General features: G+C 39.1%; 3 protein-coding genes across 13 annotated transcripts; 1 reads left to right on the forward strand and 2 right to left on the reverse strand.

The window, feature by feature from the left end:
- Positions 1–714: 714 nt before the first annotated feature.
- LOC116435142 (NCK-interacting protein with SH3 domain) lies at positions 715–4,936 on the reverse strand. Of its 4 annotated transcripts, XM_031994397.2 has the most exons (12): positions 4,794–4,936; positions 4,546–4,649; positions 4,073–4,245; positions 3,601–3,973; positions 3,322–3,506; positions 2,427–3,257; positions 2,144–2,346; positions 1,968–2,071; positions 1,650–1,868; positions 1,392–1,564; positions 1,094–1,191; positions 715–1,035 (listed from the first exon to the last, which is right to left on the reverse strand). In XM_031994397.2, exons 4-12 carry the CDS (start codon positions 3,623–3,625, stop codon positions 945–947), a joined length of 1,929 nt encoding a protein of 642 aa, XP_031850257.1. In that variant the 5' UTR covers positions 3,626–3,973; positions 4,073–4,245; positions 4,546–4,649; positions 4,794–4,936; the 3' UTR covers positions 715–944. The 4 variants fall into 4 exon arrangements, with proteins under 4 accessions (XP_031850257.1, XP_031850258.1, XP_031850255.1 ...); XM_031994398.2 differs by lacking the exon at positions 4,073–4,245 and having other exon boundaries at positions 3,606–3,973; XM_031994395.2 differs by lacking the exon at positions 4,073–4,245.
- On the forward strand, positions 4,877–14,101 carry LOC116435138 (C2 domain-containing protein 5). 7 transcript variants are annotated; one of them, XM_031994381.2, is made up of 16 exons: positions 4,957–5,107; positions 5,198–5,392; positions 5,685–6,081; positions 6,174–6,314; positions 6,398–6,614; positions 6,698–6,817; positions 7,255–9,830; positions 10,295–10,447; positions 10,531–10,699; positions 10,776–11,568; positions 11,631–11,948; positions 12,035–12,233; positions 12,302–12,474; positions 12,543–12,668; positions 12,748–12,894; positions 12,981–14,101. In XM_031994381.2, the coding sequence occupies exons 2-16, from the start codon at positions 5,381–5,383 to the stop codon at positions 13,065–13,067; spliced, it is 5,628 nt and encodes a 1,875-aa protein (XP_031850241.2). In that variant the 5' UTR covers positions 4,957–5,107; positions 5,198–5,380; the 3' UTR covers positions 13,068–14,101. The 7 variants fall into 7 exon arrangements, with proteins under 7 accessions (XP_031850245.2, XP_031850241.2, XP_031850239.2 ...); XM_031994379.2 differs by having other exon boundaries at positions 5,198–5,319; XM_031994385.2 differs by lacking the exons at positions 4,957–5,107; positions 5,198–5,392 and adding an exon at positions 4,877–4,946.
- A 163-nt stretch (positions 14,102–14,264) lies between these two features.
- Ms (neuropeptide receptor myosuppressin) lies at positions 14,265–26,324 on the reverse strand. Of its 2 annotated transcripts, none has more exons than XM_031994314.2 (3): positions 26,129–26,324; positions 15,183–15,433; positions 14,265–14,798 (listed from the first exon to the last, which is right to left on the reverse strand). In XM_031994314.2, exons 2-3 carry the CDS (start codon positions 15,394–15,396, stop codon positions 14,710–14,712), a joined length of 303 nt encoding a protein of 100 aa, XP_031850174.1. In that variant the 5' UTR covers positions 15,397–15,433; positions 26,129–26,324; the 3' UTR covers positions 14,265–14,709. The 2 variants fall into 2 exon arrangements, with proteins under 2 accessions (XP_031850174.1, XP_031850175.1); XM_031994315.2 differs by lacking the exon at positions 26,129–26,324 and adding an exon at positions 16,833–16,871.
- Between the last annotated feature and the right edge of the window lie 1,215 nt (positions 26,325–27,539).

Genomic DNA, 27,539 nt, shown 5'->3' on the forward strand with positions numbered 1-27,539 from the left:
TAATCACAATAATCTGAGAGTTCTTTGTAATTGACATGTCAATAGTCGTAAACGTAACGTAGTATAATACTTTTAAAAAAATAGAATCGCTAGCAATAGACTAGAAAGTTTAATAACTATATATAATAGTGGCACTAATAAACTTTGAAATTTCGTCGTAAACACCACGCTGAACGTATCGTTTACAATATCCTGAATTATAGATACGCTAAATATATAATATCGTTCACAAGAAAATGTCGAGCATAAATTAGTAAATAACGAATGACTTAGAGCACTATACGGACACGCCCATACGTGGACTAGACTATGGTTTACAGGGAACAAGAGACCATAACTATTGTTCATTAGAGATTAAATTCTTCATATTTCCAATGAATATTTCTTTTTTTTCGTTCTTTTTTTCCTTTCTCGATAGCGATTCTTTACAGATTCAAATTTGTTAATATCATAATAGAATAATATTTTTATCTGTAATTTTATCCGTGCAGTCTACTTTATCTCATTACATGACTAATATCAGTTCACTTGTCAGGGGAATTGAAATAATTCTACCGTACTTTGATGGTCCTCATGCTTAGAATGAGAAAAAATTTCTCGCTTATATATATACAACAATTTTTTTTCTAAATGCTGGTCTATTTGTCTTTTTTCATCTAGATTTTCTAGTTTACTACAAAGATTCAAATTGGAAAAAAATATAATCTCCATGCGTTCGAAGGTTCTGCGAATCGTGTGCGTACTCGATAATTATTACAACTGGCTGAGCAAAATATATGCAAAATAGAAGTTAGAAAAATAAAGAACATTTCTGATTGGTAACTTGTTGATTCATCCTCAGTTTTACACTCCTATGTATTACATACATACCAGAGTGTCATTTATACTAAAGTTTGTAAATCATCCTCTTCCAAGTCTTTCTTGTCAGAGGACTCGAGTGAATGTCACATTTTGAACAAATGTGGAAATTCATTGCTGATCTCGCGTACCAATTGTTGGTCTTCTTGGCTCTCTTCAGTTTCCTCGCACAGTATCCTGTAAAATGGTATCCATTGGTATTAGAAAATCAAATACATTTTTATTAAATACAAACCTTGTAAAACATTTTAGTAGGTCCTCGGAGCGATATTTGTGTTCGTCGTAGCTGGAGTTGCGAAGTACTCGTCTACATAATTCTAAGTACTGCCTACGCTGTAGCGATAATTATAAAGTCACATTTTTTTGTTCTTGTGTAATTAAGAATAGTATTAAATATGAGATATATTATAAATCTAACATTTTATAGACGTATATGTTATAAATTTTGAAGAATTTTCTTCTAATTTAGAAGGCATATTTTAGGCAGATTTATTCTATACCTCATTCGGGTAAAGATTTTTATATTTTAGTACCTTATCCCCAGGAAACATATCATACAGTTGCCGTAATATAATATCAATTAAAACTTTGACATCATTGGTATAAAAGAGACCTGCTGTCACATCATTACTGAAAAGATCAATGAACAATTTCAGTACAGAATGCGGAGGAGGCGGCTCATGGTCGAATATTCTCACTGGATCCTCTGAAATCAATTACATTTCATTGTGACCTCGATTATGTTAAATACTACTACAGATTAAATGTGCGTATTATTTTAACTCTTTTACCTTCTCTATTGAAAAGGAGCAAATTTTTCTCAGTAAATATTTTCGCCAATGATTTCTCCTTTAACGCATTCAGAACAATGTTCTCTGAATTTGTGAATTGTAAATTGTAGGACAATATCAAATTCACAAACAGGTCTGAAATCTGATCTTCTAAATCCATGTCTGGAGGATTTTCTATTAAGTCCAGAATAAAGGCTATGAAGTCTGGGCCTAATTGCTCTGCAATAAAATTTATAGTCAGAGGCTTTTAAGTAAAGAGAGAGAATATCTTTGTAGGCAAATAATTCAATGACATAACACATTACCTACTTTACTCACCCAAATGCGTAACTGGCATGGGTTCACCCATTGAAAAAATCATAGTAAGTAATAATGAAGAATAATTTAATTTTGTCACATTTCTAGGATTACTTCTCATATCCCTTTTCAAAGATACATATTGGGTCATTAATCAAGTTGTTGTATGAAATTATATAAGATATAGTAAATAATACCTTGCTAGCTCCATTGGTAGTACGCTATTCAACATTATGGTTAAGATCACAGAGTCCAGACTACACATTACTCCGAATGACTGTAGCAGCAATTGTCTAATTGTCCATCTGGGTTCCATTTGATAATATTGTATCAATACATTAACGCCGTTATATTGATCCTGCTGTAAAATATACCTAGACACGTTTGCATCCGCATTTGTCTGTAAAATTAATAAATCATGTATATATGCAGTTTACTTAAATATATAATGATTAATTATCGTAATGTATTTCAATGTACCAATATGGATGTAAGTTCTTTGATATAGTCAACAATAACAGATTCATCTTCATATAGCATCCAATTTCTCTGTTGTGAATCTTCTTTACAAGAAGTAAGCTCTGTAAAAATTACTTTCAATCTATTAGCATCATATGTCTCCTCTATACTCATTTGTGACACTGTGAATGGTGTCTCCAACTGATGCAGCAGTGCATCAAAATAGTGGCTCACATTTTTCGGTAATAATTGTTGAAGACCAGTGACCACTACGGTAACTGCTACCTTGGACATTTCATAGCTTAATTGAGTATTTCTTCGAACTTGATCAAGTAACTGATAAGCTGTATGAGAATTAATATCACATGCTGAAGCTTTATTCTTCATAGGTGAACTGGTTGGAGTCTGCCTGTTACTACCATGAGAAGGACTCTTTCGTACTTCAGCCTGAATTTTCTGAGTCTCAGAAGAGGATTGTCTTGGTATAGACTGTCTCCTCTGCTGACATTGTGGAACAACAGGTGCTTCCTCTTTATCATCATTAGCATTAGTGTGCAATGTTGTTTGTGCTGTCATATAAGATGTGTTACTAGGTGCCGTATTAACATCTCCCTCTTTGGCATTATAAAGAGGTGAACATATTTCCTTGCTAGGTGTATTGTTCCCAAAATCGGGAGGCATTGGGGCTTGTTTCTTAGTCTTTTTATTAAACTCTGCCTGTCGTTTCTTCTCAATTAACTTCAAAAGGAGATCCTGTTTTTCCACATACAAGGATCCAGTTTGTTCTTTGGTCTCTGCCTTTACATTTTCAATGCAATCCTCCAAAAATTCAATTAACGTTTGAGAAGGTACCTAAAAAACCATTTAATTTTGTTGAATAAAATGAAGGTATCTTGTAATTTCCTTACAACCACACCTTTATAGTGGTGACGTAATTCGAAGGTATGTATCCAATAAGTCCATTTCTGTTGACCACCTGCCACCAATTTCTTTGCTTGGTATTAGTCTGATATAGAATAAAACAATCGCCCTCCTGAAAACTCAGAGTCTTGGCGAACGTGGCCTTGAAATCGTAGAGAGCCTTAAGCATTTCATAATTCTCTGAGCGTGTAAAAGAACGATATTAAAAGTTGGAATAATTATATAAAACATCGCCAGAAACTGACAGGTGCGCATTGATTAATAACCGACTCACCTAACCTCATGGAATTGTCACCCATGTTCGCGAATTGAAACGGAGAGTGGTTTTCGTTCTCAAAGGGACAACGCCCAGATGAAAAGTAAACGGGAAGAGAACTGCCTACCACCGCTCACTAATTTCACTTTCATTCGTGCTCGACATTACATTTTTCTTAGGTGTTCTTTTTTGTCCGCCAACTACATAGACAGATTCGAGAGGCCCTCTATAATGCAAGATTGGCGTAGGCCAAATGCTACCGGATTGCAGCTGTAATACTGCATAAGGGATATTCAACGCATGGGCAGATAATTACGTCTATAGCAGCTTATGTATGACTTCCACCATCATCCGTATCCAGACAGTAGATCAAAGTTTTTAATATTTATATCTAATTGAAATGAATATAATTTACATGTGTTTCGCCTAACTTTAACTTCAAAACATTTTAAAATTAACATTATATTTCTTATATACATACAGTACTTACTTTCCATTTCTATCGAACAGTAAAAAATTATTTATTAAAACTTATTGAAACTATTTATTAAATTCATAGTTGCATCTAATATGATATATGTCATAGAGGTAGGAACACGTTTAATGAAAGATTTAAATTATTTGTTATGCCGTAATGGTTTTCCTTTCCAATTTTCAATGAATCTGTAAATATAACGTTATTCGGATGATAATATTTAATCAAATTTATCTGTATCTCATGTTCGGCCATCTGTTTTGTATTTATATTATTTATAATTTGAATATTAATCGTGAAGATAATGATTACACGAATATACTTCAAAATTAGAGTCTGGAGGAAGTGAAATTAAAAATTGTGAACGAAAATGGTAGGACACCTACAATCGTAATTTTATTAAAAAAAAAAAAATAAAAATATATGTAAAAAATTATACAAATGAGGAAGGTTGACTATAAACATAAAGAACAATAACATCCTCTCACCTTACACGGTTGCGCGAAGCGGAATGCTAAGGAAACACTGCGCTTCCCGTATAAATGCTTGTGATTTCCCACCCCAGTTTGCTCCCAACGCATGCGAACAAGTGCTATCACAGGACAAACAAGTACAGAATCACAACAATTTTCTATTGTAACATTCAAAAAACTTCGATCGCGTACATTGGTTTTGCGACGTACAAATTTCGATTTTATCAAATTAATATCACCAACTAATTATTAAATGACCTTACCGTAATGAAAGAGGTGTTCCGCAACAAATGACCACCTATTTATCTTTCCTTGAACTACATACGCGTTCCGATCGATAAAAATGACTCAGTCGATAATGGATTTATACATTTTCAAATGAAACACACTTCTTGTTCCTGTAACCTAAAATAGAAGTATGTAGTATACAGACAACATATCAAAATCGTCACGATGCTTCGCATTTGAACTACTAAAACGTAGAAATTCCCTAAAGAGCAATAATCTGGACGTACTCCAATTCCAATTATAATGCATATAATATTTGGATTTCGTACGTTATTGGTGAAACTTTAGGGTAAGCTGAAGGATACTGACAGCAATAAAGTAATCGATAAAATTAGCAGTCAACACAGTTGTTAAGAAATTTACATGATATTTTATCAAGTTCACGGTGCAAACGCTGGTTTCAATCACCGTTCTGTGGAAATTATAAAATCTGAAGAATAAATACGTTAATTCCTACGAGGATCGTCCTTGAGGAACCACGCGATGCCTTCCTTTGGCAATGTGACTATAAACAAATGTCAGCTTATCACTATACGAAATTTTAATCGTACTTGCCGCTAAAATGATTAATACAGTGCGTTTTAATACATACTCGCCAATCTAAAACTTTCACGCATGGATGGAACAAATAACAACTCATTCGCTCGTCAAATGAATTCTGTACGATAACTCTCATTAATATTTCTCAACGTTTTGACGAACGTGAGTACATCTCCGTGTAACTTAAATATTTCATTTAATTCTTTGCTTCGCATTTTAATATTACATTTTACGGAGTGTATGGCATTTTATTAACAAGAATTTTATTTCTAAACATAACCTTTGTTGCTGAGATTACTGCAGTAATTGTGATGTATTTATTGCAGATTTCCATTAGAACAATAGCTGCCAAGATGCCAGGTAAAATAAAAGTAAAAGTATTGGCAGGACGTAACTTGCCTGTGATGGATCGTTCGGGAGACACAACGGATGCATATGTAGAATTAAAATTTGGCAATACAACGTATAAAACAGATGTGTGTAGGAAATCTTTGAATCCTCAATGGAACTCTGAATGGTACAGATTTGAGGTTGATGACTCTGAGCTACAGGATGAACCCTTACAAATTAGATTAATGGACCATGATACTTATTCTGCTAATGATGCCATAGGCAAAGTTTATATAAATTTAAATCCATTACTGTTGCCTGGAGTTCCTCCTACTGTTAAAAATATTTGGACATTGGAGGCAGCCATGAATACTAATACTGGTTCACAGGGTGGTAAGCATTTAATGCATCATGTTATGTCATTGAAGGACCTAACCATTTTATATTACAAGTTAAAAAAGTAATAATATTATTTTTTATTCTAGGTTCAGTTATGACAGGATGGATTCCTGTGTATGACACTATGCATGGAATTCGTGGTGAAGTTAATATTATAGTGAAAGTGGAATTATTCTCTGATTTTAATAAATTTAGACAATCTTCTTGCGGCGTACAGTTTTTTTATTGTAAGTATATAGAGTATTAATAGATACAGGTAATACTTATATATAATACTATACAGTAGATATATTAAATAATACCATTTCAGCACCAAATATACCACATGGATATCATACTCAAAGTATTCATGGCTTTGTGGAAGAATTAGTTGTTAGTGATGATCCTGAATACAAATGGATCGATAAAATAAGAACACCTAGAGCCTCAAATGAAGCACGTCAAACATTATTTTTTAAACTGAGTGGAGAAGTTCAGAGGAAAATTGGACTGAAAGCTTTGGACCTTGGTGGAAATGCTGTCATTGGGTAGGCTTGTATTTCTGAATGAAATTTTATAAATTAAAAAGTTTATGTAATACAATATTGACTACTTATTTTCTTGTGCATAGATATTTACAAAATTTTGATCTGGAAGGTGAATCTGGCATTGTTGCTAGAGGTATAGGTACTGCAGTTACTCTTGTAAAATTGCAGGACACTTTAAACTTGCCAACTGACAATATTGAAGAGTAAGTATTCATGATATTTTCAACTACCTATGCTTAATCTAATCTCTCATGAACAAGTTGTTAATTAGTTATAGTCTAAAACCCCAATAACTATTAAACTGCCTTTGATATAACAAAATTTGTAGTGCACACATTACTTTACAGTGTTCTGTGTTGTGAGTGGTATGCTGATTATTCAGTTAAATATTGAAATTTCTTTGTACAAAAAAACAATCTCTTGTATATTGCTTACTACTAACTAAATGCATGAAAAAGTCTTATAAGTGAAACTATATTTCTTATGAAAAATGCTTCTGTCATATTCTTTTGTGGAAAATTGAACTAGCTTTAAAATTTTAGTTTATAGAAGTTGTGCTTTATATTTTTTGATTATCAAAATTTAAATACAAGAACTAATAGGTACTTTTCTTTTTATCCACCTGCATGTGTTCATATAGGGCATTCTTTTCACAACACAAAGCACAAAAGGAACATTCAGGACTCGATGAGAGTTTGCCGATATATCCCGTTCCTCCTACATGTGTCCCTGATCCTTTTATCGCAAATATACGTATAAAGGATAATTTTTCACATCACGCGAAGACGTTCAAAGGACCCAAACGAACGGTAAAAACGTTTGACTACTCCTGCGATGAATCAGAAGATGCAAGAACCAATGAAAAACCACAGAGAATAAGTAGTATGAAAAAATCAGCAGTTTCTTATTCAAGTATAGCTGAATCTGTGATCCAAGATGCTTCCATAAGAATCATGTTAGCTCAGGAGGATGAAAGGGGTGAGAGTAACAAAAGTATTTTGGATGTTCGTATGAAGAATTTAAAGAAGTTGTTTGGTTCAAGCGACACGGAAAGTAAAGGGAATGCACGTTTAACTAGTTCAGCTAGGTCTTCGATTGTCAGCATATATCCAAGAAAAGAGAAAATGTTCAAAAACAGTAAGGAAAAAGAAAATATAGCTGCTCTTTTGATTAAGTCCATACACAGCATGCCTTTAGAAGATGTCACTGAAGGTCGTGAGTCGCCAGTAGCATTATCTAGTAATACGCAAGAAAGTGTTAAACCTCCGGAGCATCGAGATACAGTTATTACGCGTGAAAATCGGGAGAGAGATGAAGAGGTTTACAAAGAAAAGGTGGATGCGTTAATAGCAAAAGCAGAGAAGAAAAAACAATTTGATTCATCGTTTGAAGAGAACACACCTAGCTCTAATGATTTCTCGGATCGATCTTCAATTAACAGTGCCAATTATGATATTTTACGCGATTCGAAGTTGTCAACTGACGAAGAACCAGGGGAAAGTTACAAATTTATTAAAATGCTTGCTAGATCTAGTAGTTTTCCGCCATTAAAGTCAAGATCATCACAGAGAAGATTGCAGAGAATGGATAGTGAATCACGCCCTCTTCACCAAGAAGATACATCCGTTTTGTTCAAATGCATATCTACAAATCATATACCATTTCGTTTTGCTCCCACCAAATCACACATTGACCTTGGAAAGTCTTCAAATTTAACAACTGATAAGATAGAAGAATATAATAAAACTATAAAAGAGGCCAGAAATGTTATTTTTAAAAATGCCCACTTAGCAACAATGTCTTCTGAAAATACTAAGAATGATATGCAACGTAAACAAAGCACAGATTCACAAGACTCTTACAGTCCTCTTGCGACCAGTACGCCGGTAGAAATTCGACCACCTTTCTTTTCAGAAATGCAAGAAGGTGAAACTGTATCAATTAATACAGAACAAGAACCAACAATGAATATTCGTCAACATGCTGCTGCGAATACTAATACAACTGATGATCTGTCATATGCAGATGAGTCCGAAGTCTCCGCGTCTACATACTCTTTGCTGCAAAGCGGAAGTGATACGGAGGGAAAAGATAAAGTAACATTTAGACAAGGGAACAAAGAGAGAAGATCCCCATCTTCAATCGAAGAAACTGATAATGTTCCTCGTAGAGATTTATTTAAGAATATGGAACGCTTCGATAGATTGGAAGAGCATAATGTACTGAAGTTTTCCGCATCGACACAGTCGCTTCCATCGTTACAACAATTTCAGACTCCTACAATTATAGAGTCTCACGTAATAGAAGATACAGGCAGTAAAGTAAATGAATCGGCATCAAAGACTTCATCTAGCATTGAAAGTTTAATACAGTCTTCGTGTAACGACGTTCACGATACGGAACACAAGAACAGGCAACGTCGGATGTTGGACCTAATTAGACTGATCGACACAAAGATGATGGAACATCCGGATGGTTACAATAATAATGACCATTACAGATTAAAAAGGAAGAAGAGAGACAGATTATATAGAAACATACATCCCACGAATTTGCGGAAAAGTTTGCACAACAAACGTTTGAAGAGGCGGCTTCAAATTTACAAATCTTCAGACATGTTCCCTTCAAATCAATCCATACCGCCACCGGTCACGCCTGATTCCTCATCCTACAACTCCTCTCTCGAGAGCATCATCATTAGCGACAGTTTCATTAAATCGCACATACACAGAACTGAATCATTTAGCTCAAAGCAAAGTTTGACTACCGAAAGGTCTGTAGTCAATTTGAAATCACATGAAATCGCTGCTAAGGAATTAACCGTAGATACTCAGAGCAGTGATTCGCTTAGGTATAGCAATAGCGTAATAGAAATGAAGGAATTAAAACTGAAAGATACTAATCCATCAACATTACATTCACCCATTGATAACGCGGCACATAAGAGTCATAGCATTTGTAATATGAGTGAAGTATCAGACGATAATAAATTTACTAATATTACTAACACTGCTAATATCACTGACAACTCGTGTGTGTCCCGTCCTTCTCCCGATCACAGGCAACAAGATGAGGCATCTGTAAGTCCACCTTGTCCACTTCCGGCTGTTCCTTCTATGGTCTCAAAAGTATGTCAAGTACCGGCGACCAAGGCACAACCTGCGATGTCATTGCACCGAAGATCCAGTGATTCCGATTTGAGCATTACACCTAAAGGTGAGTTCCATGATTTAAAAGGATAATCACGATAAATTCCATTTCATTAAGTCTTATATAAAAGTTGCATTCTATTAATCGTATGTTAGAAGTATAATTATGTTTATTTCATTTGGCTGACGGTGCTACAGTTGCACTATATTTATCAATGCATTGCCCTTCAGGTAGTTCATTTTGGGCCCAGATTCAAATTACAGGTTGCCTCATAAAGTGAGTTATATCCGGCAAAGAAGAAATTCCTGAACCAAAAATATCATTATTCATGATGATTCCACATGGTTATAGGTAATCATTTTTTTACATTATTTACTTCTTTGCCCATTCCTTACTTAGGGTAAGGGTATCTACCATAATAAGTAGTGATATCACTTTATGAGACATTCCTTTTGCAAAAATGTAAGATACACAAATAAACAAACGTAAGGTATTGATCAATTGAAAACAAACTGTGATGTGTGTTATAGGGAATTCTCTTGGAACAAACGATAGATCAATGACTGGATTCTTGAAGACACCTACAGCTGTAATAAGGACCATGAATCAGGATGCCTTCGAAATGTTAGAGTACCCTTTTATCACTATGCAGCAATATCCACCAGGATTCATCCTTCATATCGGTAAGACATTCAATTTAAAATATGTTAATTCTATAGTATTTTTCATTATAAAGTTTATTAATAATTTGTGTATATTGAGACAGGTGGTCTTGTAAGCTCAAGATCAGTCAAGCTACTGGAAAGAATTAGTAATTTAGAAGAGCCCGAAAGTCGTGATAGTTGGTGGAAAGAAATTAGGATGGAGATTAGATCACATGCAAGAGCATTGGCATGTAACGTGGTTATAGGTTACAGGGAAGAAACTAGTATCTGGTAAGGGATTGTGTGATTAACATTCATTCCTATTCCTTATTTCTTTTATTGTCTCATTTGTTATTTCTTTTTATAGTGATGACGTTTGTGTATTGAACGCGTATGGTACAGCAGCAATCATTAATCTGCACAGCTCAACTCAAGATGTCGATAACGTTTTTATTAATAAAGGACAATCAGGATCAGTAATAAATCCTACCGATGTAGAACGAGAAAAGACTCAACAAAAACCAATACCTGTAAAAGCAGAAAAAACTGATACCGATACACCAGTAACAGCTTCAGTTCATCAGGGTGGTAAAGTTAGGCACACCTCAGAAAGTAAAGATCACGAGATTCAGTTCCAAAGTAAATGTAGCCTTTGTCATTTACCTTACAACGACGCGAGCGTACCTTTTCGCGTAAGCGTATCGAAATGTGCAATATGCAAACGTGCCAGAGTACCGGATGTGATGTTCACTACTATAGAACTTCCGGAGAACGTAATAATCACTGGAAGAGGATGTATTATACAGGCTACTGTGTGCAAAACCAAAAAAGATCTCAGAGGAGAATTAAATGCTAAGGAGATATCAGACTGCTTGCCATTCTTAGAATACGAATTACATAGTTTGCTTTTAAATAAATTAAAGGTTAAAGGAATGAACGCCATATTTGGTTTGAAGCTTCAAGTCTCCGTTGGTGAACGATTGATTATTGGCATGGCTGTGGGTAGTGCAGTATTTTTAACGGCGCTACCAACTCCATCGGTACCACAAATTGCTTCTGGAAATTCTTGGCACAAAGAGGAACAATTAGCGGATATCCAAAAAACTTTACTCGAGACAGTCAAGAAGAATAGAGAGTTTTATCGACTTAAACCTGTCACGGTAAGCATTAGTACTTAATAAGTGTTAGTTAAATGTTTTTAATAATAATCATCTCATCGCAGGATGTTGAAAATGGACGGTTGGCAACCTCGGATACTGATGAATCTGACGAAGAACTCCCTGATTTAGATTTTAGTGTCGGAACCAGAGATACTTGTGTCTTGGAAGTCGACGATATAGAGGATATGGATAGAATATCGTTATTAATGGACGACAGACCTCCCGATGACTTTCATGTTGTAAATACTCAAACAATTCCTGGCCTTGACGAATTGGAGATTGTTAGGAATCTACAGATGTTCACACAAATTTCAAGGACGAAAATTCCAGCGGGCCAGTTTGCGTCCATGCCTTCAAAATGTTTTGCTAAATTACTTCAGGTACATTTACAGTTCCAGATTTTCTACTTTTATTGGAAATAGTATTGATACATAGTAATGATACAGTCAGTTATTTATTCTTTCAGTCTGTGTATTTTAAATTGAGGAAAATGATCCCATGTGCCCTTTGCGACATGCAGTTTAAATTAGCCCTTCCTGAACCAGACGAAATACAGTTCACGGTGATTGGCATGGCTCTTGGTTTAGGTGATCCAGTTAAAATGAATAAACTTAAAAAGAAATTGATGACTCATTCTGTGAGCAAGGATCAAGTGAAAAAGTCGGGTAGGTCATTTAATAATTATAATTCGTTCGATCGTTTAAATAATTATCGAAGCAATTCGTCTTTCCAGATGACAGTGACATGATATTTAACTTGGACGTGGACCATAACGAAATTTCATCGGATAACGCATCCAGTAGTGTTACAGTAAATTCTTCTACTCTAATTAACGCAGTAGGATTGAAATCCAGGACCCGTTCACCATTGCGAACGAAACTTCATACTATCCATAAACACAAACATGTAAGTACTCATGTTTCAAGAAACATGCACCGGTTATCAGCGTTTCAAAAATAATTAAAATTTTATAGGTGCCTTTGAAAGGAAGATACGGCGTAGATATAACCCCTCTGTCTTACCTACCGGGTGGTCGGATAGAGAGGTATTTAGGGAACTTGAACTTTTTCTTTATTCGTGAGAGCACATCGATCAGAGAGGTTCGTTTAACGTTCAAGGTTCGGTATTTAATAAAACAATGAATAAATGTATGTGAATAAAAGCTTTCAATTGTTATAGAACGGTGGTTTGAGCGGGTTCACGCACAGTTTTATAATGGAGGTATTAGCCATTGTTCGTGCACACATAACCGCCTTGGGTGGTAACGCAATGGTCGCGTTTTTTATGACTAAGTGCGTGCTTCTTCACAGTCCCCATAAAAATCAAGTAAGATAGATAATAATTAAATGTTTAGTCGAACATCATGTTGAAACGTAACAAATGTGTATTCACTTCCCTTCTATCATTTTCAGGGACAGTGTTTAATAAATGTCGGTGGGGATGTGGTGTCTGTGTCGTACTTCGCGAACGAGAAACACTGCGGACCTTCAAATTGCTGACCCCAACCTCCCCATTCAGCGCCACCATAACTGCACTGCGAGATACACCGCCGGAGATTCGACTTCTCGGCGAATATTGTTAGCCGACTCGGACGTGCCGCGACTCATTATCCTGTGATAGGATAGAATAGGGCCTGTAAATATTCAAAAATCTAGCATAAGTACTTAACACTTCGAGTCGTGGTAATCGGGTCGATCGTAGATGACGTTCATGGATATGTCATTTTAGTCAAGCGAGTTAGCGTAAATATCAAGCAATCCCATGACGCACACACGCGGTCAAGCGATTCTAGGAACATATTCAAAGCTTTGATGATCATTAGGTGCCTTCAGAATTATACGTAAGGTCTGCGGATGATCTCTTTTGTCATCCGACAAAGCAGTTACTGTTACAGGCAAACTGTATGATTCAGGCATCTGAAAGGAGCTCAACTTTTCTTTTCATTGTAACCATTAAATATAATCTGATTATTTAAAGCGTTACATCGAATCTTCAGGACTGATAGAACTCACGATACGACCTAGCGTCGTAGAATATGTTTAATTTAAAACGAAACGAAAAAAACGATAATACCGGTGAAGTATGTGTACCCTAATTATTCGTGATATTGTTACTTTTCGTGATTGATATCTGTAAAAAAAAGAACAACGTTTGTTTCGATTGAAGTGAGGAGAAGAATGTATATGGCCTGTAAAAAGTTATCTCTGTAGATAGTAGTACGATAAAAATCCGCGGAAATATTTTCCATCTCAATGGAGGGAACAAGATTTGTGAAAATGTTTTTTCGAAATTATACGAGCTGTGCTGAATTAGATCATTGGATGACACAGTCACGATGTGTATCTTGTACATTGAATTGTTGTGCATGCGTCTCGAACCTTTTACACTCAGTTGATGTTTGCCGTTACAACTTAACTAAGTCACCCCGTGGACGTATATTGTGAAACAAGTTTTACGTTTTATTTTTACACAAACGTTAATCATCTCTTTCCCTGTTACAACGCGAACAAATAAAAATTGTCGTCGATATGAATCAATCGTCTCATTTTCTTCCTTCCCCCTCAAATATGATCATTCTCTGCACCAATCATTCCGTCTTCCATAGCTTCACCGGGGACTCAGGATGGAGGAAAATGTTCGCGCGAAAGCGTTCAATAAATTAGAGCAGCTTGTGTAATTTCTTCATTAATATTTATTTCGTTTACTTTAAACCATCCTTGCGTTAATATTATAGGAAAGATAAAGTCTTTTAGACATTCAAATTTACATTGAAACAAAGGATTTTCGATTAGAGAGAATATTATTAGCGATAGCTGGAATTCGAACGTTCCGTCCCTTACAAGTATCGTAACCGAGTCGCAAAACGAATTAACCGCTGTCGGCCCAAGTTGTTTCTGCTTTGGCTAAAGGATTTATTTGCAGGAGGAAACGAACCCTTTCGGCGTCGCTCGGCCGAACGCGGCACGCTCGATATAGGAGCAGCGAAACATTCTCATTAAACATTCATCGATTCTCGTTCGGTTAGATCTAAAATAAATCCGAAGAAAGTGTCGTTTCGTAGCTCGACAGTGAGACGATCAAGTGATAAGAAGTAAATCGTTCAATATCTTCTCAATGTAAAGCGTAATTGACTCGGGCCGATTAATGACGCCTTCCGAAGCGGAGGAAAACGTGATCGACGTCCTGCCTCTTGACACCGCTGTCCAATAACGGGATATTCTCGTGGAAACCTGGAAATATCAGGGAATAAAGCATCTTCCGTTTATCCCGACAATCGACACATTCGAGATCGTCAACGTAACCCTGCTTCACTTTCAATTTTGTTCCCAGAACACTAGCAAAGTGATCCTATATTTTTCATTTTCTTCAATGTCATTTGTTATATTTTTTAGCAGAAAGCTAGCAACGTAATTTCCCATTTTTTCAGAAATATGCCGGTCACTTCTACGCGATTTCAAAAGTCTGCAGCAAACTGCTGGCAACACAGTTCTATCGTATTTTATATTCTTACGCGTTCGAATAGTAGAGCATATGCAATTTGGACAGTAGACTTTGGGGAATCGTAACCGATCACGAGCGTGTCGATGCTCAACGTTTTCTCAGCGATATCTCACCTGTTATGTGACTTTCTTTGTCATCGATGTAACTCTCTATGTCTGAGCCGAGCTCGTATATCCTGGAAAGAGCAGCGCAGACTTTGCGGATCCTTGGTGGGAGTTCGTCGAGGAATCCGGGATTACACTGGGTGGGCAGAGCTGCTAAGACGTTGTTGCAGAACATCGCCATGGTCGTCATCGAAACGAGGATTACGATCGTTGAGCCCATCATTCTCGGTCGTCGAGAAAAATATCAACACCGATCGTCGCTGCAAAGTGGGAGAATTGTTCGGGATTATTTACTGAAAAATTAACGATCATTGGATTGCTCGTTAACAGATCGAACGTCGTTCGATTCACTTGAAATCAGTTTTTGGATTCGAGGGAATAATCGATCGGGGGATGCGCGTTTAATTAAGTATTCATGATCGAGCACGGTCGGTTTCATTGTTTCCCTTGATCCCTTCGGGTTCTTTTGGTTTCTTTCTGACGTGAATTCTTAAGCGGCCTCGGCCAACTCGCGGAAACGAAGTGACAGGGAACTGATCAATGATTCATAAGTTGATTAAGCAAGGATAGCGTCGCCTCGTTGGGATTATAGACCGGATAGCCGAGTGCGGGACCGATTAAAAACCAAGCCGGGGAGCCGACGACGAAAGATTAGCTCGTTACGTATGGATACGCGTGGGTCTAGGGGGAAATCAATTTGCCAGCAACAGGTTTCCCATTAAATTCCGTGGCTGGCTGCTCGGCAGGATCCTAACGTTACCGTAAAAAGCGTCGGTGTTCATGTTTACGATCGCGTTTCCTTATTTTCACGAGGAAATCGCGCAGTCGAAACGAAAAGGAATCGAAACTGAGTTAATGAAGGCAGAGTTCTTTTTATTAATGCTTCCGGTTGCATTCGGATGAGAATATTCAAGTGATTTTGAACCGGTTTCCGAAGAACTGTGGACTTTATTCGTGTATATTCGTGTGTTCCTTAATTTACGATGTACAAAGCATCCAATATCAAAACAGAATTATTCTTCACCAAATGATTCAATAAAACGTCCCTTAACAGCGATGGTCTCTACAGTATGTTCGCAAACATTTCTATGTATTTACTTATTATTTCCTTTCTTATTGTATTTACTAAATACAAACATCTTCTTTCATTAGAAAAACTGATCATGTTGTGAACAAAGCAATAAACTCAAGGGAAGGAGTTAAATTAAATTGCACAAGCGGAAACAAATTCACAGGTGACCTAGTACAATACTTAACGTGTTGCAACAATAAGAGTGATAAAAATAATAAAATGATTTCGAATCTCTATTGCAAACATCGACTGCATCCGGTACGTTTCGATACGATCCGTGTCTCGAAATTAATTCGCGAGAGCTAAGGGTTGATAACCATTCCTAACTGTTGTTTTCGGACGCTTAAAGAAGCAACGGAAGTGTCAAGTTTGATAGCCGATGAAACTCGCGTTGCCGGAACAAAAAAAGTTCGTAAAGGGCGATCAGTTACGAAAGAGGGTCCACTGTTTGTCGAGACCGTGGAGAGCGAAGGGTGGTATTGCATTACACAGGACAGTCACGGAATATCGAGTAAACAGGACTCGTTGATCCGAATGTGATCTCACAAGAGAGCTCAAAGTCGAGGAAATCGTATTACTGTCCTTACGTGCCCGGCGTTCCTGATGGTTTTCACTGTTCTCCTTCGTCGTAAACAAAAGAAAGCACACGCGCGGCAAGCCGGAATTGTGGTAAATAACCGATAAATTCGACCCAAGTACCAAGGTTACGGTAAATAACACATAAACACGCTGTTCCGCATCGGCCAGATACTACTCTTTTTTCCCAGCTACCGTCTTAAGACGCGAGGAGCACCGTAAACGATGCTTCGAAACTTCAACTGCCCCTTCTCCGGGGAAATTTGCACGATACACTGGTCTTTATGGAATTATTAAAAAGATTGTTGCTGGCAACCCTTCGTCCCCTCCGTTTTGCATCCATTTTTCATCGGGAAACGAACTTTATGAGGCCGCTAAATTAAGTTTCCCGTCCTTTGTGACGTCTTAAGTATCATCCCTTGTTCAGCCTGAAACTTACCGACGGGTTTCTCGAAAATTAACGGCGTATAATGAAAGTATTCTTAAACAAAGGCGGTTGGTAGAAGGAGATCAAGCTACCTCGGATCTCCGTTAACCGTTTGCGAATTTTTCCAGCGGTGTTCTACCGAGTGATCTTCGCGTAAGCTCGAAGTCGACGAAGCTGGAAGTTCTCTCGGGTGTCGGTGGAACGCGATGACGCATAGGAAAGGTCATTGGAGCAACAAATAAAGTACCGCGACGAAGGAGGAGAATGACGCAGCGATGAAATAATTCGGCGGTATATCAGTAATTAATATCCGAAATGGAATTGCTTCGAATTGCTGGTGTCTCCCGCGGCGGCACAAGGAAATGATCTCTTCCCTTGTTTCCCATTTCGTAATTAAAACCCCGCGGCGTTTACAATGGAACTGTTTGTTTTCGATGGTTCGGCCCATTAATCGGACCGGTCGATAGATCATAAATCAACCGCAGCAGGGTCGTTGGTTTTCGAATCCTCGCACGACCGGAAGTGGAGGATCCAACTCTCTTTATATAACAAGAACAGGAGAAGTTTATGGAACAAAGTATAAAGTTCTCCAGAAACTCAACAAAGAAACCAGATTTCTAACCCTTCTTCGAGAGGCGACTCGCGCCCGCCATTTTCTTTGACACAGCGGAATTACGAAGTTTCGATATTCAATGTCAAAGTTCGTTTAACGCGATTATCCGCGAAACGTTCGAGTATTCATTCCATCCCTCGATTCCTGTCTTATTTATATTAATGTCAGTCACTGACGTTTCATTAGAAAATAAAGAATACATCCAACGGAAAGACTGTCGTGAAAAATATATTTATTTGTTCATATTCTTCCAGAATATTTCTCTCTGAATCGTCAACGGTTTATCGAACGAGGTAATCGAGGTTCACAATTACCCGGCCATTTCCCAGACGATTAACGTACAATTACGGGCAAAATATTTCCTACGCGAACGGAGACGCCGCGCTTTGTTTGATCCCGACGGGACTCCGCGATGGAAACCGTGCGTCATTACCGTTCGTTTTTATAAATTTCAATTTCGCCCGGTTCCATTCCGCGCCGTAAAACACATGGCCGCGTAATCGCGTTACGCCGTCTTCATCCACGCCGCAATGAAAACTTCACTGTCCTTTAATTCAATTCCCGAATCGCGCGAGACGAAGAGCAGGGAGCGCGCTGGATAGAATATCTTCGCGGAAGCAACGGTCTCCGTCATCCCACGTACAGCGTACGTTCAGTAATTTCCCGTTTATTAAGGAATGGCGGCCAATCGACGACGCAATAAGCGAAAAGAGACTCCAGAGTTTACTTTTCGAGTTACGGCCCGATGAAGAAGAATGCGCGCTAGGAGCCGCGGTCTGACCTAATTCGCACCTACATCACTGGCGCAACGGAAAAACCGTACGTTCGACGATCCAAACGCTGCTCGATCAAACGAACTCGATTCCCCGGCGACGCACGGAATTATTTACTACCACAATCGACCGAAAATTTTCTTCTTGAAACGTACAAATCGATGTGCAGCGAGAGATTTGGAAAATTGCGAGACTGAAATTGTTGGAATTTCTCCTCTTCCTTACTTGCTGCCCCGTGTTTCGAAATTCATACTTGCTTTTTCATTACTCCGTGAACAAGGAACAGAAGACGAGGCCAATTAGATATTGCCATGTGCAAGGATTCTGTCCGCGGTATTACTCCGTAGCTCGACTTTCAATGTTCGCGGGATCTCATTTGCGATGTAATTTCGTTTAGTTCGACTTCCGAACTACCGAGCACTTAAACCGAACTTCGAGTTTCTTAAACATTTCTCAATGTGTCTGCATCTTTTCGGTACTCGCAAGGGAAATCTGAAATGGATGATTTTAAGGAATAATTAACCCTTTGGCTACGGCAGAATTTCGTCGATTTCTAAGGGAGTGTATTGAAGCCATGAAAACTGAATCGAGCTGAATTAAATCAACTTAAAATAATCACACTTATATAATATATGATCAACGCAACATGTAATTGTTGAAGAATTCATCTATATCAAGTCGAAGTGTTGCTGCAATTGTTATTACTAATTTTAGGGGCGCCAACGCCTACGGTACACCGAAACCAATCTTTTCAAGTGCTTTCAGGCGCTAAGAATAGAAGAGGTGAATAAGGATGAATTAATAACGCAATTAACAATAAAATGTCCACGTCGTGTTCTGGTAAAAGTTGCTCGATTACTTCAAATTAACCCTTTGTACTCGAGAACATTTTTCTCAAGAAATATTCATTATTTTCTGAAACATCAATGGTATGTTTTACAACAAAAGAAATACCTTGCACAAATTTAGTAACAGTACTATTTTATTTCGATGCTTCATGCGTTAATGCATTATATAAAAATTTAACATCGAATTCTATTTTATCATTTCCATGGGTCAAATCAAATGGCGACCGAATGGCGGCTCTCGAGTGCGAAGGGTTAAAGGAAAAAATGATCTCGGTCCCGAAACGTCCGCCACGCGAAGGGATCGCGAAATTAGAAAAGCTAACTCGTGTCTCCCGTTTTACCTTGTCCCGGGAAGTTTTAAATTTCAATGAATGGAGGAAAACAACGGGTATTTGTCCGTCAAACATTTTCCCAGTTCGCCGACGATTAAATTCCTGGAGGCGAAAATTCCTCCGGTTACGTACACACAGTCGATCGCCGGAGGTCCCTATGCAAATCTCGACGAGCCGAGACACCTGTCCACGGGCGAAAGAGGGCGGGAGGGAAAGAGCGGCCGGGAGAAAGGGACTTAACCCCCGTGGCAAATCGATCAAGAGGCCAGGGAAGACATCGCTCGCGGGATTATCGGAGGAAATGAATGTCAGTTCTTAATCGAGTTTACGTGTCTGAAATACTCGCTCTATGAATTCACAGTCCCGGTATATCGTTGAACGTCGCGGACGGCGGGGGCGGACGATCGCGGGGGCGGGTCGAAACAAAAGTGATCGGAATTCTCTGCAGGATCCCTCGTAGCTTGCGGTTGGCTTCTTTGAAATTCTCACAGGTTTCCTGAAATTTGTATAAGTTTCGCTGTATTTTCTTCAATTCTCTCAACCGATCGATTGCAAAAGCCCGGTCGGAAAGCGCAGAGCGGCGCAATCTTTCGTTTCAGTTCGGAAACGACGCTTTTCTATTTTCACATTGAAATGATTGTGAATAGTGATAGAACGTGATCGTTCCGTTTTTCGATTTCTAAGTAATGAGAAGAATGAAAGTAAGTAATTAGAGGGAGAGGAATGAATAAAGTTAAGAGAAGCGCTTGGCATCCGAAATTTTCGGAGATCTGAAATTCTCTGAAATTGTTCGAAATTTTCTGAAATCCTTTGGAATTATCCGAGATATTCTTATTGTAACAGGAGTTTTAATCCATGGGAAAAGAAATGATCCTGAAATTTTCTGAAATTCTCTGAAATTGTTCGAAGTTTTCTTCTGAAATTTTCTGAAATCCTGAGGAACTTTCCGAGGTATTCTTATCGTAACAAGTTTTAATCCACGCGAAAAGAAATGATCCGAAGCTATTATTCCTTATCTCGTGTATCCATATCTTTCATTAGTTTCATTGGGTGGACTCTCACGTTTCTTGCCTGTATATCAAATCATCGGACACTTGGTATTCTCGGGAACTGGCCGGCCGAGCGTATCACGAGAAACTTGTGCGAATAAGTTAAGCACACGGGACCCTGACAACGTGGGTACACCGCTCATGACGATATCAAGATCTGGATGATTGTGTGCTTAGGTGTTTCGTATACTTAACGCCACGAGGACTAAGGGGGAGAAAGTTTCTGCCCGTGTAGAAAATACAGAAAATACGAAGCTACCAAAATAAATATAAAGCTGGAAAAAAATTGCTTGATATCTCTCGTATATTCTCCCAAAAGCATCAAACCTACCGAGCAGTTAAATTGACTTTTTGAAATTCTATAGAAACTTCAAGAGTGTATCTATTGAGACTTTAATTGATTTATATTTCAGTTTATATATCGCTAAATCAATTTTTCGAGTAATTTCTCAGAGAAATGTCTGTTACCTTTTTAATAATTACAAAAAGAACTCAGGAATGGGTCATTTTGTCTCGTCTGGTAGGTTTAGCGTTAAACACTGATCTGCCGAAGAATTCGCTCAATCTTCTTCTTAATTGCTCAACCATCTTGATCATCCCCAACTCATCAAACTTCAAGCATTCCAAACCGAAGCGCAATTAGAATCAGGCCAACGAAGCGCTAAATTGTCCTCCTGTCGCGTTATCTTAGACCCCGGAATCCCCGTTGAAAAAGATTATCACTGTTCGCGGGCATGTTTTCGTTAAATCCTAAGTGATCCAATTTCTACGATTACAGGAACAAGAGCTTCCACTCTGCCGTAATCTCGTTACGGCGGAGAATCTTCCACAAACTAGTGTGTTACGCGAAGAATCCCTGTGTGGCGCGACACTTGACAAGAAATTAAACTTAAATTGTCCGCTTCCCGGAACTTCCGGCCATTCCGCCGGGAAAATCCGCGTACTATCTCTTCCCGCTAAAAAATTAACATCTTTAGGGGCGAATTCTTTCCGGGAACCGACCAAGATGATTTTAATTTCCGTTTGACTGCGGTTTATCGTTCAAACTGAAACGAATCGAACGATACGAAGGAAAAGCAAGTGCCTCTTCGATGGAGTTCAACGCTACATTCACTTTATTGAACTTTTTATGTCACGATACTTTAATTTCTAAGGTCCAAATGAAGGAGTATCAGTTCTAAGAACAATAGAGCAAACTGTGCAATGAATGTCCGTGGATCTAGCGTCAATGTGCGCCGTCCTCGCGCAGGCTGGTTCGACTCAGTTTGAGTCGTCTCGCAAGAAACGGGACGCATCCTACGGATGTTTAATAATTCCTGAGCTCAGTGGCGCGAGGATTCGTCAAATCGCGATCGAACAAAATTCTATGCATCGGGAACAACGTGTCGACGACGGTAACACCGGCGAGAGAGCGCGAGAGAGGGACAGGGACGGGGGAAGAAGAAGAAGGGAGGAGAACGGGATCGGGAAAGGATTGGTTGTAGGTGCACGCGAGTGTGATGGAATGTCTGATGGGATTTATTCCGAGCGACTGGTACGCACAATTCTATTCCGCGAGATCTCGCATCGAAACGGATTCCATTTTGTACCGTCACGGCGAAAAAAGAAACTGTGGACCGACCCGGAGAAATCCTTCGGCGAGGAACAAGAAAAGGAAACTGTATAATCGAATCTCGGGGATGGCTCGTCATCCCGAGCGTAACGTAACTCGTCACCTTGAGAATTAGCTCTAACAACGGAACAGCGGCGGAACGACGTTATTCCGTTGTCAAGCTTATGCTCGGAACTTCGCGCGTTAACGGCGACGTTGTTTCGCGGAATGCGGCGGGAGGGTTGTGAGATCGACATTGGAATTTGTATAATTGTTTTACGCGTTAGAGAGTGGATCGAGAGTTGGATGATCCGTTTGTATAGGATAAGCTGATTTGTTGCTAGTTAATCAAGTACTTCCGTGTGAAACGATTTCTTATAACGCGATTATCTGCGATGCGTTTTATGTAACACGGTTCTTTATGTGACGTACAATTAGAGACATGTGTTTTACTATTTTAGAAGGAACATAGAAAATTCAGACAATAGTCAACCGCGTATTTTATTTACGTGAGTTATTCGGGTTGCAAGAATGTAACGCGTTAACGATGGAACTGCTAATCGAAAGGACCCATCTTGGATTCTTATTTTCATAGTTTTGAAAGGACACACTGTTCTGAGGAGTTAACAAGCCGATTCACTAATGTGCATTCTAAATCAATCGAAATCTTGATAAATGCATTTTAGTCATTCACGTAAGGGAATACGTATCAATTTGATCGCTTCCAGCGTTAACGTTAAACCAAACGTCAAACGATGCGAAACTTCGTGATTCAATCGACAAGCGATAGGCTTTCCCGGATCGGTAGTCGAGAAAATGAACAAACAAAATTAATCAAGGGAGGAAGCTTGCTTCGAAACTTCTCGCGTCTCCCACGTGACGAACAAAGAACGTCCCGCCGCGATCCCGTAATTATTTACGGCGGTATCGAAAGAAGAGCGCCGTATCGCGGGAATTTTACAGCGGCCAAGAATATTAACTCGAGACATCGGGCAAGAGTCAAGTTTCCCTGCGCCGTCCCGCCGGGGCGGACAAGAGCGGCGGTTTAAAAAGTTTTGATTAAATACGTGTCGGTGCGCGTCGAGGGGTGTCGCGCGGCGACGTTTCGAAATGCCGTTATTCCGATACGGGAACTCGGAACGCCGGGAATATATTGGAATTTCCCTCGTCCCGGAGACATGTGCGACAGCGAGATGCTGGATTCCTGTTTCTTCGGAACGGGACGTTCCACGGTTGTTTGTTGGCAATGTTAAGCAAGTTTAACCATTCCGTTAATATATTATGTGTAGCAAGTTATATTATATTAACAATAAAACTATCAAAAGGTCAAAATGACCCATTCCTGATTTCTTCATTTTACAATTATTGAAAAGGTAATAGGTGTTTCTTTGAGAAATTGCTAAAAAAATTGATTTAGCAATACTTTTATAAAGCATTATATATATAATATTAAATATTATTAAAATTTCAGAAGAAAATTATATTAAAAAAATTAGATTTAGCGTTAAGCAAGTTTAACCATTCCGAAAACGATCTGGCCGAAAACTTTTGAACGCCACTTGTATGCCGCGATGACAATTGTAAGACAGTTAGGTGTTATTGACGAGTATATTCGTCATGAAGAAATGGCAAGGCTTTGTGCTATGAATATACTCGTCGAAACAACTGTAACTTAGTATTTGCGACACACTTTCGATGCACACTTCTCAAAGAAGCAACAGGTAATTGGCGAATATACACGTTTCTTAGCATTATTCGATTTGGTTAAACTGAGGAATTACGGTTACGAGTTAATTACGTGTTGTATGAATTAATATAGTTCATGGATCGTCGGATGGCAAGCTAAGCGAAAGAAATATCCCGTTCAAGGAGAAATGAGAAAGTTAAAGAAGTTAAGGGAGTCGTAAGTGGAAAATAGTTGAGGGATAAAACATTTTGAAAGTTATTGCGTATGTTTGGAAAGTATTGAATTCACGTCAGCGGACGAGACTGAGTTAACACTAGGTTGATGCTTCCGCGACGCGCCGCCATTTTGTAGCGATCCCGCGAAAATGTCTGTATCCACGTGCGAGCGTTTCACAATTTGCTGGAGACTTCAACGGTGTTATTTTGGTTCGCCGAGTATGTCGATGAGAAAAGAGAAAATTGCGACTACTCCATTGCGACTGCTTCGATGTTTAAAGATTACGATAAACTTCGAGGTATGTTTCAATGTTTCATAGCTGGAATTTTTTGTTTTCGTTACGTTGGATCGGTGAGAAAATGTTCTTCCCAAGAAATAGTTGCAGAAAATCTGTTTTATAAAATGATAGAAGAATTGCGGAGTGAAAGAATTTGGTTTATCGTTCAGAAAATTAAATAAAATTTTATTTAACGTTTAATGGTTCATTTGTTGAACTACAAGGAAAATCTAAAATATCTTACGTAAGTTTCTTAGCGTTCAATTTACAAAACTGTGGTATCAGGGGAATGTAATATTCTTTTTTAATTATCCTGCATTTGATGAACACATGAATTAGTTGTTAAGTTTAATTATTTGCTAAGCCACCCGACAATGTTGTAAGTATCATGGTTACCATATTTACTCGTTACTGGGATATTTGCTCGGTAAAGCGTAAGAAGTTAATACGCTAAGATCCCCATAAAAAAGCAGGATTGAATAAGAAACGACGAAAAGGCAGGCGATATTAAACTTCGTCGAAGTACATAAAAGACTGATGAGAAGTTGAGCAAAGAACTTGATCGAAGTAATTAAATGAATACTAATAACACGGCGATATAAAACTTAGATTAAAGAATTGAGCGGGAAGCTTAATGACGGCCCAATTAGGAGCCCAGCCAGTTTTTTCCCCGTGTAAGACGTATCTAGGTGAATTATAATAAATTCTACGAATACACTACAGAGAAGGCGTCGCTATTTCCATGAAAGAAATATGCAAAAATATACTGCAAAATTATTCTTAAAAAGGGAAACGTTTCAAAAAACTCTATCCCCGTCGCAGAACGTTCAATTAAAATGGCAAACCTCGTCGGTGGAACAATAATTTGCATATATATTAAAAACAGAAATTACTAATGAATATACATCTACATAACAAACAACCAATTACTCTCTCCTACTCACTAAACATAAAACAATGTACTATTCGCTAAGACACAAAACACCCAACGTTCCCTACCCAATACAATCATTACACCGAACCGATAATTATAAAATGATTCCTCCCAAAACTGAACACAGCTTCATCAAACAAACTCAACGAAAACCCAAAACCTAAGATTCACCTAGGAAAACCACGATCCTCACAACGGAACAACGAAAACAACCAAAAGGAACCTCCGTTCTTCGAAACACGCCCGATCAGCAACGGTACGTCCCACTTGAACCCCATGAAACACCAAAATCTCGTATTCCTGGAGCCCGTTGCATGAATAACGCAGCCGGCACGTCGAACTAAATAATGGAAATCCGCGTAACAAAGATGACACGGGCAACACTTCGTACGCGGGTCCGGCGCGAGGAAAAAGCGTCCGTTATTTCAAAATTCCATTGTCGCGGACGGGACGTCCTCTAAATAATTCACGGGCCCGCGAGTGCAATTCCTCTCGCTCCCTCGGCATCGTGAGCCTCGTAAGCCGCGGCGCTGTCAGCGATACGTGAATAAGGGACTAACCTGTTGCCCGATCGCCGGACACGAAGGGAAATGCTCTGGGAACTTCGGGAACTGGTCTCCGGAAGCGGGTCCGCTCACTTGGTAGCGCGGTCGGTGGCGTTGCTTGCGAATGAAACAGATCTTCGTCTCCTATTTCCTTCCCCTTATCTCTTCCGTTCGACTGCGGGCTGGGTCGCGTGGACAAGATCCAAGGGTACAGATGATAGTGGCGAGATCCGTGATGGTTCAGCCCTTAAATACGCGCGGTCCGCGAGGCGCGGCCATGCGCGGTCCCGCGCGCCGGCCGGCCAGGCGAAATCGCACGCACATCACACCCTTCTTCGCGGCCGTGGTTGACGTACGTTTTCAATTTTCCCGTGACACGTCCGATGAAAATTTCATGGGGCACACGCGGCGTACGCCGTTACGCAACCGCCCCCGTCCTTGTCGGCTCCTTGAGCCGCGCCGAGGCGGCCGGCAAACGAGATTTTTTAACGGTGCAACCGGTGCCGCGAACTTTCACCGTTCAACGACGGTTACGCTCAATGTTTCAGCAGCTTCCCGACGGATTTTAGATTGCACCCGGCCAGTATCTCGCGCGATCCTGCCGGAGGATCCTACGGGATCGATCAGGATTTCCGGGGGAAGAGGACTGTTCCAGCGTCGGTTCGCTGGGAAACATAAAACGCAGCGGATTTTTTGATATCATCCTTTTAAGGACCCTTCGGGGGTCGCCGAGATTCTAGATTCTCCGGGTTTTTAGATGCAATCACAGGATTATCTCTTGGGGATGATCGAGGCTCCGAGCTCGTGGGGTTGCTCGGGGACCGATGAGACTTACGCGGATGTCTTAACCCTTGTGGGGTCTTATCAGTGGAATTTCATCGTACGAATGTCCTTTTAATGGGATTTTTCATGGTTCTCTTTTGAGGTGGTTTTGAGCGTCAATGGGATTCGGTGGGGATTTCGAGGACTTCGAAGTGTGGCTCGGGCTTTTAGAGGGCACTCGGGGTGAGATAATGGGGTTCAAGTTTTGAATGCGACGAGTTTTGGCGAGGATCATCTTTATTCGTTGGGAGAGACGTTGATAATGGGCTTTGGAGGATTTTTAGTTTACTGATAGGGTACTTCAAAGGCGACTGAATAACGTTTAATTGTGCTTATTGAAATAAGGATGGAGAAGGCAAGAAGGATGCATTGCGACGCGATACGGAATATATTCTTGAAGATGAAAATAACGATGCAACGAGAAACGTTCATAGTTGTTTGTCGTGGTTATTAGTTCCATTAATATAGCTTGTTCGAACTGATTTCCTTTGTTCGATCGACACGGGACGAACACGTTGAGATGACAGGTTTATTCTGGTTTTTGGCGACGCACCCTCGGGAGGTCCAACAGTTTTTATTACGAAATCGCCTTATATGCTGTATA

The sequence above is a fragment of the Nomia melanderi genome, chromosome 4, assembly GCF_051020985.1.
Source record: "Nomia melanderi isolate GNS246 chromosome 4, iyNomMela1, whole genome shotgun sequence".
NCBI lineage: Eukaryota > Metazoa > Arthropoda > Insecta > Hymenoptera > Halictidae > Nomia > Nomia melanderi.